General features: G+C 42.8%; 1 protein-coding gene across 3 annotated transcripts in view; it reads right to left on the bottom strand.

The window, feature by feature from the left end:
* The window catches only part of KLHL18 (kelch like family member 18), a 238,982-nt gene extending 227,777 nt beyond the window's left edge, over positions 1-11,205 (bottom strand). For all 3 annotated transcript variants that reach the window (XM_069210941.1, XM_069210942.1, XM_069210944.1), the window contains exon 1: positions 10,894-11,205. In XM_069210941.1, coding sequence (XP_069067042.1) covers positions 10,894-11,010 — 117 coding nt within the window. In that variant the 5' untranslated portion in view covers positions 11,011-11,205. The remainder of the gene's footprint in view (positions 1-10,893) is intronic.
* Positions 11,206-12,854: the final 1,649 nt, after the last annotated feature.

Below are 12,854 nucleotides of genomic sequence, written 5' to 3'. Positions count from 1 at the left end.
TATGTCGTACCCCTATAAAATATTTGTGAACTGTATTTTAGCATGGGTAAATACGATGTGTAGATTTGCTCATGTGAAAATCTATTGAGCATTTGCAAGTTCATTTTCCCTCCAGCCACTTTCTTCCCAACCCTGGAAGAAGTTCTAATTCTGCCATTGTCAGGAGTAAATGTCCAACCTTTCTTATTATGGGAAAATATTAGAGAGAAGCTGGTAAAAATCTTTAAAACATGCAGGTTAGTAGGTTTGCAGACTCAAAGGCATTCCAGCCCTGGAACTATTGCTTACTGCTTCCTCCAGCCCCAGTATGCAGATCTGCAGAAAGGTGGCAAAATAAGGAAATTGCTACAGTAGGGATTGAAACTCCAAGTATTCAAGCCCTACTATGGTAGTAGCCCTGGCATAATCAGAGAGGCTATTAATTGCTGCCATAATTTGTCGCCACACTACATGGCACCAAAGGGACAAGTAGATCTTTTTACAGGACAAGTAGATTTGAGAAGCAACCTGTCCCCTGGACAAGTAGATATTTTAATAAATTCCACACCCCTGTATTGGTTTAAGTGGTTATTAGTGTTAAGTTTTTGGTATGGTTTGTGAGACCCGAAGAACATGCTCCAGACTTGGCATGGCAGCACATAAGTCTTTGAATCATAAATTGAAAAGGAAGAGAGCTAAGCTCCGCCAGACCATTACGTCGAACTAAGGTTGGGAACCGTATGGACAATTGAGAGGCCTGGTTCACTGTGCAATAGAAAGTGTGGATTCCATTAAATTTGTTTGCGAAAGACTATCGGGAAACAAAGGAAAGTATACATATTAACATTTGGATCAGTGTGGATGGTTTGATTTGATTTTAATGGAGGTTTGGTTTAATAAGTGTTGGGAGCATATTTGTTAGTCCTGAAGAAGGTGGTGAAAGAATTCAAAAGACCACCAAAACGTGTTGACGCTACACGACATTACTGTACCCATAAGAGTAGGCCGGAATTGAACAAGGATTGGTGACAGAAGTTGATTGGCCGAAGTCTACCATAATTGGGACAGTCTAACTATAATAGACTAGTGCAGATGTCTTTCTTGGTCTCCCTTTTGTTTGATTTTATTGCTTTTATATGTGGTTTTTATTGATGTTTTTTGTTTTGTGATCATTGTGATATTGGGTTTTAACTATTTGAGTTTGTAATATTAAATTAATATTCTTAGATTCCTTTGTTTTTAGATTGGTCATTTGAGAGATCATTCAATTGAGTGTGTGGTGTGATTGGATTGCTTTTCCCCTGGGGGAAATTTGATTGTTTCACGGCAGCACATAAGCACATCTTATGCGGGTAGTACTAACCAAAGGAATGTGCGGACAGGATCGCAAGCAGCATATCCACAACTATGATGGATGAGTCCTGTGAGTTAGTCAGGTTCTGAGTTTGGGAAAAGGCTTGTCGCCATGTCTTTTCTTGAATTCTCGGTACTTGTTGGTGTTTATGTTCTTTTGGAGGACATTACATACAGAGCCTACATGTCTAAACTGAGAATGCAGTCCTAAGAAGGTGGTTTAAGAGAAAAAAAAAAAAAAAAAAAAGGGAAATGGAATTAGGCGTGGGATCATTCTGAAACTGAGGTTTCTCATTTGATTGTACAGGTTGAGTTTTAAGAAGGTTGGTCCCTTCCAGTTTACTGCCCAGTGTGAAATCAAAAGGGTTTGAATGATCATCTTCCAGCTACTCATAACCAGTGAAGATCTTTGAGAGAGTGTGAGAAGGTATAAATGATGACCTCATCAGTTTAAGTTAAAAAAAAAAAAAACATCTTCCGGCAACAGCAATTTCAAACGCCTATGACTCAGAGCAGCAACAAAGAGAGAGACACCAAAGTAAATCCAGAGAATAAGAATGGAGAAATAGTAGAGTCATTATTTAATGCCAGCTCTCTTCCGAATCCTTAGTAAAGCTGGAACACAGCTGATACCCCAAGGGGCTTTTTCTCAACTCGCCAGCATAGCTTACACCACTGAGGCACAATGCAGCCTTTTGTTTACCACAACTGAGCACATTTTGTGAATTCCTTCACTTTTTTGTATTACTTTACAGTGTGTCTGCATGCACGAGCAGCCCTTAATTAGCAGGTTGGTATAATAAAAACATTTATGTAAGTACTCTTTATTATAAGGTCCGGCTTTCTTAATTAATTTGACAATTATGTTTGATAAAATACGGGCAGTGCAAATGAGAATACTGCTAATGGTTATGTCAGGCAATGAATCAATTGACCAAAGCAAACATTGAGTGATGGAATGCTTAAGATAACAGCAGCCAGTAGTGACCACTATGGGTAGGATTTGCTTCCATCGTTTTTCACTCATTTGAGTCATTTGAGCAGGGACAAGACATATGCTAATCAGTGCTTAATTTGTAAATAAAAACGTGCCGGTGCTCAAAGGCCTCCTCTTAAACACGCTGCTACTGCAATTAAATGTGCGAGCACAGGATACGGAGGCAGCGTAATTCTGACGCCATTTTGGGCCTCTTCAATCAATTCACAGCCACTACCTGCCCCTTCAGCTCACTCCTATAGCTTTCTCCCATTGTAACGCTTTTTCGCTTTTCTCTTCCTCAGTCTTACCCATATGTGTTTTTTGCTCGCAGTAAATGCTTCAGGCAGAAAAATAAGCTCAGGCCCTCTAAAATAAGTGCCGGTGCTCTGCACCGGACACAACAAGTGCAAATTAAGCACTGAAATTAATTTCAGCTGCACAAGGCACTGGCCAAGTTGAATTACTGCGCTAGGCGGGCCCTTCTTTAAACGAGAACACAAGAAACCCCAATGTTTCAGAGGGCCATTGACGCCGATCTCTGTTGATAAATACAACGCCATTCCACACCCATTATTTAAGTTTTGATGTGAACAAAAAAATAGAATGTATACAACATGTCCACCATTAAGTCAGGTCAGTGCCGAGGACTATAATGAATCAAAACGTTTGTTCTCTAAGAAGGTAAGATACTGAGTTGCAGTTCACTCGATGCAACCACATCAACAAATCCCAACTAACACCTGTCTTGTGTTTCTTCAGAGAGACAAGGATATGATAAGTTAAGAGCCTTAACCACCATCCCTGAACACAGAATAAAAGCAAACTATCCAGTGTTTCAAATCAGGACTTTTCAGAGGGCTAAATTCACAAAAACAATTGGGTCAGTAGTTTACCTGCCATGATTTCGCTACTTAAATTTAAAAGAAGTGATGTAATAGTCATACAATATGATAAGGCCCAATAAGGCAAGGGTGTATATATATATATATATATATTTTTTTTTTTTAAATATATACTTGTCCATGATACAGGTTGCTTCTTAAATCTACTTGTCCTGTTCAAAAAAAAAAATCTACTTGTCCCTTTGGTGCCATGTATTGCGGTGACAAAATATGGCAGCAATCTTATTATGCAAGAGCTCTGATAATAGCCTCTCTGATTATCTGAGAGCTACTACTATAGTAGGGCTTGAATACTTTGCAATTTCAATCTCTATTATAGCAATTTCCTTCTTTTGCCACTTTCTGCAGATCTATATACTGGGGCTGGAGGTAGTAGTAAGCAATAGTTACAGAGCTGGAATGCCTTTTTGCGTCTGCAAACAGATTACTTACATGTTTTAAAGATTTTCACAAGCTCTTCTCTAATCTTTTCCCATAATGAGAAAGGTTGAACATTTATTCCAGGCAATGGCAGAAGTAGATGTTCTTCCAGGGATAGAAATAAGTGGTTGGAGGGAAAGTGAACTTGTAAATGCTCAGTAGCTTTTCACATGAGTAAATATACACATGCATATTTGCCTGTGCTAAAATACAGTTCACAAATATTTTCTAGGAGTACGATTTCCTGGTCTACTTCTGTAAGTTCTTGTGAGTTCATAAAAACCACTAATTCAAAGACATACCAGGGGTGCACTTGTGTGACTTTCCTTAAGAACTGGGTCTCTAATTAGGTTTGGCATTAACAAAGACATTTTGTTTTTATTAAACTTCTATTTCTCTCTCTGTCGGCTGGCTTTACTGTGATTGGTCACATTCTGCTCTTCCACAAGTAGCATATTGGCACACAAAATAGTTTTGTTCAGTGTCAGGAGCTACTGTGGCAATCTGTGGGTGTAACGAAACTGGAGGGGGCCCTCTGCAAAGAACATGGAGCCACTCTGACTCCAGACTCACTCAGGGAAGGTGCTGTGCTCAGGGGTCCCCCTGGAGGGGTGCTGCGGGGCCTTTGTTATGCCACTGGTGGCAATGTGTTCTTTTTGAGACCCAACACTTTTTTTTTTTTTTTTGACAATGTTTGTTACAATGGTGAAGGCCTAGCAACTCCCACAAAAATAAAGTGTTATAAAAGCCATGTCAAAACAAGACATACATTGATGAAACCAAAAGACTCACAAAAAAATGTTGGATTGGTTGGCTTTGCCAGTGCTTGTTTATTTTCATGCTTCCCATAAACTTGTTGAAAACGGTTACACTGATTTTCCATTAGGGATATTTTTTGGAATACTAACATGCATCAACACATTTTACTAAATTAAACCTCAAAGAAATAGCACCTAAAATATTTCCTAGTAGCTAAACATTTTTTTCCTACTTGTATTTGTTTCTGAACATCTTATTTTGAAAGCAAAGAATCATCACTCTTGCTTATAAGCTTCTGTAAACATCTGCATCTAATTAGAGAGCGTTCTGGGAGCAGCATACTTAGCCTCATATTGTTAAACTTTTCAAACAGGTTTGTACACTTTTTTTTTCTGGAATCACTATCAGTAGAGCAGTGTGACCTTAAAACGTTTATTTACAGTGCTCACCCTAATAATGAAGGCATTTCATTAATGAACCATAAGTACAAGTTTGAACAGCATTAACATATGGACACACACATTACCTAAACTGAAGACATTTCACTTCTCTGTAAACTGGCAGCCAAAGGGTTTTGTACTGCAGGTGGCGGGCCTACTTGTCCCAAGGACAAAAAAAAACACGAAAACGTGTTGTCCTTGACGCCAAACAATATGTCCCAGCCGTCGGGTGATAGGAATTCCACATCCCTGAATAAGCCCTAAACCTGTCTGGGGTTTCTTGTGTTCCCAGCTGGGGGAGGCCAGGCCTGGCTGTTTGAGAAGGATAGTTACTAAAAGAGCAGGACTAAGACTAATATGTAAATTGTTGGTCACTATATGGAGTGGAATATTGGCAAAAAAATTGAACTGGACTGCAATTAGTGCCTGACAATAATCCAAGTATTTCGCCCATCACTTTTTGTTTTTCCCTAATCACACAACAGGAGCTTGTGCATGCCAATCAGGATATGAGTAACTGGTGTTCCTTTCAAGAAAACAATTCAGAAACAAAGTTATAAACCCTGTGAAGGAAAAATAAAGACCTCCTGTTTTCTTATCCTTTCAGTGAGCAAGATGCAAAAATAAAAATGTTGCCATCATTTTGATTTTCTGATTACTACTGTTTTGCCATTTCTGACTGCTTACGGCATTTAGACACACTCTGGAGCGATAAAATGGTACGCTAGCACTAATTAAAACAGATAAATCATAGTTTCAATTAGTACAAAGCACCATTAAATAACTGCCATCCTGCATTGGCAGAGTGTGCACCAAATCACAATGGACGTATTTTAGAAGTCGCCAGGGGGTCACAGCTGCGACCCCTGGCCTTAAAGGTGGCAAAATCAGTGCCAGAAACACAGTAGCAGCATGTCCTTCTGGATGTCGGTTAGGGCTCAACTCTGTTTTCTCACAATGTTTTATTACACTAATAGTGAATGTTTCATTATTCATTGTGAGTGTATTAAAATATGTAGTTAGCTAGGAATATAGCATTCCCTGGTAGCTGAGATAAGTAATACAAAAAGTGCTTTTAAATGTATGTTGTGTGAATGCTTGCAGGGGAGCGTGTGTTTGTGTGAGAGGGAGTATGTGTGTGTAAGTGTAAATGTGTGCATGTGTAACAATGTGTGTGAGAGATGGAAGGTCAAAGGTTGTGTGTTGTCACGTCCGGTGAATTCACGTTCATGCAAATTACCCTTGGCACTAGCAACCAAAATAGTAAACCAAACTCTGCAATACAAATGACAAACCATTAAGGAACGCACTACAATACATACCCTTTGGTGCGGGCGTCGGCCACACTACCTCCCTATTGCGGGTCACGACCAGTGCCCGACACCAGGGAGGGGGTCAGAAGGATTTATTTTTTTAAACCCCTGGGAGACAGGGAATCTCTTCTGTGTCTCCTGCCACCTCTCACAGCGTGCTGACGTCACATTGTTGGGCAGGGGGACCCACTGTGGGGGCAATACTTTTTTTTTTTTTTTGTTGTAGTGTTTCTATATCAATCCATGTAGATAGAGAGAAATTATATATATATATATATATATATATATATATATATATATATATATAATCACTTTTGTCAATGCATGTGTGGTTTCTCTGGGGGCTGCAATCGGCCCCCAGGAAAACCAGACCCACATATAAAAGTGATCGATCTATCTATATATATGTATTTGGCACCAGTTGTCTTGCAGTTGCAGCTTGCGTCTTCAAAGCAATGCACATACTTCAACTGACGCATTTCAACTGGAACTTTTAGGCAGCAATAAAAAAAAGTCAAGTAAGTCTTGTGATTATGTTTCTGCTACAAAGGGATCATACTTTTGCCTAGTGGCAGTTTTAGTGCCATAAAGAAGCACAGAAGGTTTATATGCCTACTGCAAAGAGCAAATCTGTATTTTATGTAAATAGCTGAGCACATTAGTAAGTCAGCCATTACCTGCGCTATAATACAAGTGAAATCTATGTGCGGGGTGGAGGGTGGCTATGGAGAGATAGAGAGCACTTTTGCTGAGTGGTAATGAGGTAATCCGAGGAGGAAGACATGGGAGTGGGAGCACGAATAATGATTGTTGGACTGGGCGCAGGAGGTGCTAGAGACTGTGACGAACGGTATGTGACAAGGTGTTTTTTGAGTGTCTTGAAAGAATGTGCTGATTGAGGGAAGAAGCACAGATAAGGTGGCCTCTACTGTTGCTCGTATCACACATACACACCAACTATTTTGTGACTGTCTACGTAGGCTAGTGTATTAGAGCAACAGTTTAGCCAATAGCAGAGATGGCATCTTGATGGATGACTGCTGTGGACGCCGTCACTCGGGTTATAGAGGACAGCTCTGACATGGGATCAGAGTCTGAGAAAGCAGATACTGAGACAGCATCTGAGGGATAGGACAATGGCGCAGACTCTGGGAGTGATTTTTCAGTCGGAGGAGTCCCATTGGATAACTCCTCTTCCAGTAAATTGTGAGGGAGGTGATGAGGGCAGTCCTGTTGTCCCTTCGCAAGCACAGTGTGTACAACGGGGCAATAGTGGGTTAGCCCAACCCAGAGAGCAGGTGAATGCAGGGGCAAGCACAGAGGGTGCTCTCTTGTGAACTCCCTAATTTAGTTCAGCCCCAAATTCCACTGCCCAAATTGTATTGTGGAGCCATCAAAATTATCTATCACAAAAACTGGTTTTGTAAGGCCGGCACCTGTGGTTTTGGTCGTGGGTTCGGCGGCCATATAGGGAAACATACTAAACCCAAACATTTCTGGAAACTAGACACCCGGGGGAGTCTACAGAGGTGTGACTTGTGTGGATTCCCCAAAGTTTTCTTACCCAGAATACCCTGCAAAGCTGAAATGTTGAATAAAAACTACCTTTCTTGCATTTCTGTCACACAAACTACAGGAATATGCTGCGATCCACAAAATTCCTGCCACCCAGCGATTCCTCACCTGTCCTGATATAAACACTACCCTACTTGAGTGCCTATACCTAGTGCCTGCGTCAGGAATAAATCACCCCAGGGTCAACAGTTGCCGCATGCAAGGACCAACATTGATCGCTGTGTGATCTATTCCTGTCGCAGGAACTAGGCCTACCCACACAAGTGAGGTACCATTTTTATCGGGAGACTTGGGGGAATGCTGGGTGGAAGGAAATCTGTGGCTCCTCTCAGATTCCAGAACTTTGTCACCGAAATGTGAGGAAAAAGTGTTTTTTGGCCACATTTTGAGGTTTACAAAGGATTCTGGGTAACAGAACCTGATCAGAGCCCCACAAGTCACACCATCTTGGATTCCCCTAGGTGTCTAGTTTCCAAAAATGCACAGGTTTGGTATGTTTCCCTAGGTGCCGGCTGAGCTAGAGGCCAAAATCTACAGCCAGGCACTTTGCAAAAAACACGTCAGATTTCAATGTAATGTGTCCATGTCGCCTTTCCTGTCGCAAGCATTAGGCCTACCCACGCAAGTGAGGTACCATTTTTATCGGGAGACTTGGGGGAACACAGAATAGCACAACAAGTATTAATGCCCCTTGTCTTTCTCTACATTGTTTCCTTCCAAATGTAAGACAGTGTGTAAAAAAACACCTATTTGAGAAATTGCCTATAATTCACATGCTAGTATGGGCACCCAGGAATTCAGAGATGTGCAAATAACCACTGCTTCTCAATACCTTATCTTATGCACATTTTGGAAATACATAGGTTTTCTTGATACCTATTTTTCACTCTTTACATTTCAGCAAATGAATTGCTGTATACCCGGTGTAGAATGAAACCCATTGCAAGGTGCAGCTCATTTATTGGCTCTGGGTGCCTAGGGATCTTGATGAACCTAAAAGCCCTATACATCCCTGCAACCAGAAGAGTCCAGCACACGTAACGGTATGTTGCTTTAAAAAAAGCAGACATTGCAGGAAAAGGTTAGAGTAAAACGGCTGGTTTTTTTCAGCTGAATTTCAATATTTCTTTATTTCAGCTGTTATTTTCTGTTGGAAAACCTTGTAGGTTCTACACAAATGACCCCTTGCTGAATTCAGAATTTTGTCTACTTTTCAGAAATGCTTAGCGTTCCGGGATTGGTTTCACACCCATTTCTGTCACTGACTGGAAGGAGGCTAAAAGCACCAAAAATAGTAAAAATGAAGTATGTCCGAGTAAAATGCCAAAATTGTGTTGAGAAATGTGGATTTCTGATTGAAGTCTGCCTGTTCCTGAAAGCTGGCGATTATAGCACTGCAAACCCTTTGTTGGTGCCATTTCCAGGGAAAAAGCCACAAGCCTTCTTTGGCAGCCCTTTTTTCCCCATTTTTTTTTTTTTTTTTTAATAAAAACGAAATTTTAGCTGTATTTTGACTAATTTCTTGTGCTCCTCCAGGGGAACCTACAAGCTCTGGGTACCTTTATAATCCCTAGGATGTTGGAAAAAAGGACGCAAATTTGGCATGGATAGCTTATGTGGACAAAAAGTTTTTAAGGCCTAAGCGCAAACCACCCCAAATAGCCAAAAAGGGCCCAGAAGCTAAGAGGTTAAATTCGCTCTAGTTGAGGTAAGGAATTCACTGATATTACTAAATCTCTCACATATCACTGCAACAAGCGCACTGCAGTATTAATGCACCCACAGGGGTGAGGAATTCCCATAGCTTGACACCGAGGACATATTGCTTGGGGTCAAGGACAAGTTTTCCTGATAATTTTGTCCTTAGGACAAGTAGGCGCAAGCCCCTGTAGCACAAATTATTTGCCTGCCAGTATACAGTACCACACTATGGCTCTGGAAAGGGCATTGTCTGCAGTTAAGATAACATGTGTATCCATATTTTAATGCTGCTTGAACCTGTATTTATGGTCTGTTAATACAAACATTTATTATTATGGGGAGCTCTCTAGGGAAATGCAGTTAGCATGCTGAAGCATTAAACTGCTTTATGATGAAGCGTTAAAATGCTTTACTGTCACTACTGTGAGCTTGACAATTAATGAAAACCACTTTCAGTACAATAAGAACACTGCAATATGAAACAATTATTTGCTGAGAAACTTGTTAACAGATAATGGGTGGCGGAAGTGGAGGAGTCAGGTGCTGTTGACCACAATCATTTTTTGGAAAATTAAATATTAATAAGTGCACTTGGGGTTACTAGGTCTCTAGCATTGCGAGAGAAGTTCACCTATACCATTCTCACATCCTGTAAAGTCAAATATTATTATTCTTCTCTGTGGTACCATGATTCCGAAATCACAGTAGTGTAGGCTAGTACATCGCCATTATTTGGAAACCTCACTGACTTTGCAACCATGTTAGGCCTGATGTGTTAAGATCTGATGTCACTTCCTGTGAGGTCATGGGTTGTAACACCACTTCCTGTGATATCACGGGCGATGTCATGCGCCACGATACATCTTGCATACTGCCTAACTTGGTTAGTCCCCCACTTAATTATTATTATTATTTTTAAAGACTTGTGCCCTGCTAGTATCCTTAACTGAGCATAGTAATTCATATGCAAAAAAACTAACGTAATATATTACTTTTGAAGCCTAAAGGAAAAACATACATGAAATAACTTAAGAATTATACATTCGTTTATGTCTAACTAAACCCACTCGTTTCACTTAGCTGTGGTCTCATAAAAACTCCCATTAGTACCAGGACTGCTCCAGTTCCCCTTATTTCTCTGTTTAAGCCAACTTGTCTAACACCTTGGCTTCCTCCATATCCGTCAACTGATCCTTAATCTCCCGAAACTACTACTACGCTCTCCCCGACACACAGCTAGTCAATCTAATTTGCTGCCTTATTTATGTCTCAAGTCCACTGTGGTCCACAGTTATCTCCAGTTTCCACCATACTCCCTTCTCCGAAATAACTCGCCTGCTTTCCTGACCTCTCTACATCATTAATGTCCGTCCCTTGATACCCTCTGTCCCTTGATACCCTCTGTCTTAGTGGCCATCTCAGGCATCCCCTATGGGGAACACCCAAACCATGCAGCTTACAGATGCTCTCACCCGCAGGGTTACGTCGCACAGCTTTCCCTGCCTCCGGATCTCCTCCATCACCCCATAGCCACGGCTTGGCAGCTCCTCCACTGTGAAGTGCACTAACTCCTCGAGCGCCTCTTCCATGCTTCGGGGTATGGACTGTCGGCCGCTGGAGTTGGCACACAGTCCTATGGCGGAGACAATACAGGATCCTGAGCAACAAACACGAAGCGCGGGCACCAGCACACTGACACTTGTACCGGCGAGGGGAAGGAAACGCCCTCAAACCTTTCTGGTCCACGCGAGGCTCCGTACCGTACCTCCGCCGTCCTGTGCCGGCTTTGGCTACTGTTACAGGCACCTGTCGTTAAAATAAAAAAAGGACTGCTGGTTAGAGCTGGGACTGTGACTGAACTGAGATGGCGGCTGCGTGTCCGTTTTTTCAGTTATTGAAACGTAACAGCTCCTTTGAGAGCGGGTTTTTCTCTATATGGCCGCCATGTTGTCTTAAAAGCGGTCATTGTACAACCTAAGGACCACTTTGCAGTGGGGGCTTTGATCTACCCCTTCCAAGGACGATTGTAATAAAAAATAGGGAAACATTATAATCTTCTCACACACAGTGTCAGTAATCTTTGTCAGAAGTGGAGACAACCAAAAGGCATAACTTTAGTTGGGCGCTTCTCTGTGCTCATGAAAGGATCATGTGTCTCACGTTTCCGGTTTCTACCTGTCCAGTGTTTTAGCAGAGGCCGCCCCTTAAAGAGGGGCCTGGAGGCGTAAACTTCCGCCGGAGACCCGCAAAGACCAGTTTACCCTGGCAGCTTCAACAAAGGGGAGTCAACAGGAATAACAAGCGTGCCAAGGTGGCCACAAAAAGGACGGCCAATGGTGACACAGGTATCTTTTGAACCCCCAAATGGGAGAGGCAGGTAGGCAACCTGCAGGGGCAGTTGTGCGGCTTATAAGGCCACGTGCACTGCCACCAATCGTACACTGGAAGTGGGGGGAGCGTGGCGGACATCAAGATGGAGCAGGATCTTCACCGGACAACCCAGCATTTTGCTCCAGTACTGAAGAGAATCACAGCAGCTGGTGACTCTATCGAAGGCACCCTTCCTGCAGCAGGGTACCAGGACTGCCGCACAGTCAAGAAACAGCCAGCACACCCTCTTTTTTCCTCTTGTTTCAGCGGCTCAGGGGGCAGAGGACCACCCCTGTCTTGAGGTGACCGCACTCTGCCCTCCCAAGGAAAGAAGGAAGCGCTCCGCACGCTGCCCAAACACCCAGAGGCCGAGCGGAGAGGACAGCCCCTTATCGGGGGCGACGCAACTCTGCCCTCCCCAAGAAAGAAACAAAGCACTCCACGTGCTGCTGCAGGGCTAGAGGCTCCCTGGTAGAGGACCACTCCTGTTGAAGGTGATGTGACTCTGCCCTTGCAAGAAACCAAATAAGCGCAACACGAGCTACTGCACCCGGAGCCTTAGGTGCAGAGGACTGCCACTTTTGGAGGCAACGCAAATCAGCTCTCCCAAGAGGTCCACTAAGCGCTCCACCTGCTGCAGTAAAACCCAGGGGGCAGAGGACAGCCACTGTTGGAGGCGACTCTGCCCTTCCAAGTGAGCAGCTAAGTGCTCCACCCCTGCAGAGTAACACAAGAGGCTCGGGGTAGAAGACAAACCCTGTTGGTGATGATGCAACTCTAGCCTCGCAGGAAGCTTACCTCAGTGCTCAGCACCCTGCTGTCTCAGCTGGAGGCTTGGGGGCAAAGGACCTCACCGGTCGGGTGCAATGCAACTCTGCCCTCGCGTATTGCAGGGATCAATGCGCGGGTAGGAAACATTGTTGAAAGGCCCATCCTCCTTGACAAATGAATTCTTAAAGGGGAAATCTCATAGAGAATTCTAGCTGCAGATTCCTTACTTTAGAATTTCCTGGCGTCCGCTTGGAATCTGGAAGTTTTGCTGAGTAATACCCTTGCGCACGCC

Source organism: Pleurodeles waltl, chromosome 10, assembly GCF_031143425.1.
Source record: "Pleurodeles waltl isolate 20211129_DDA chromosome 10, aPleWal1.hap1.20221129, whole genome shotgun sequence".
NCBI lineage: Eukaryota > Metazoa > Chordata > Amphibia > Caudata > Salamandridae > Pleurodeles > Pleurodeles waltl.
Note: the sequence above shows the minus strand (reverse complement) of the source record. Positions and strands in the feature narration are given on the sequence as shown.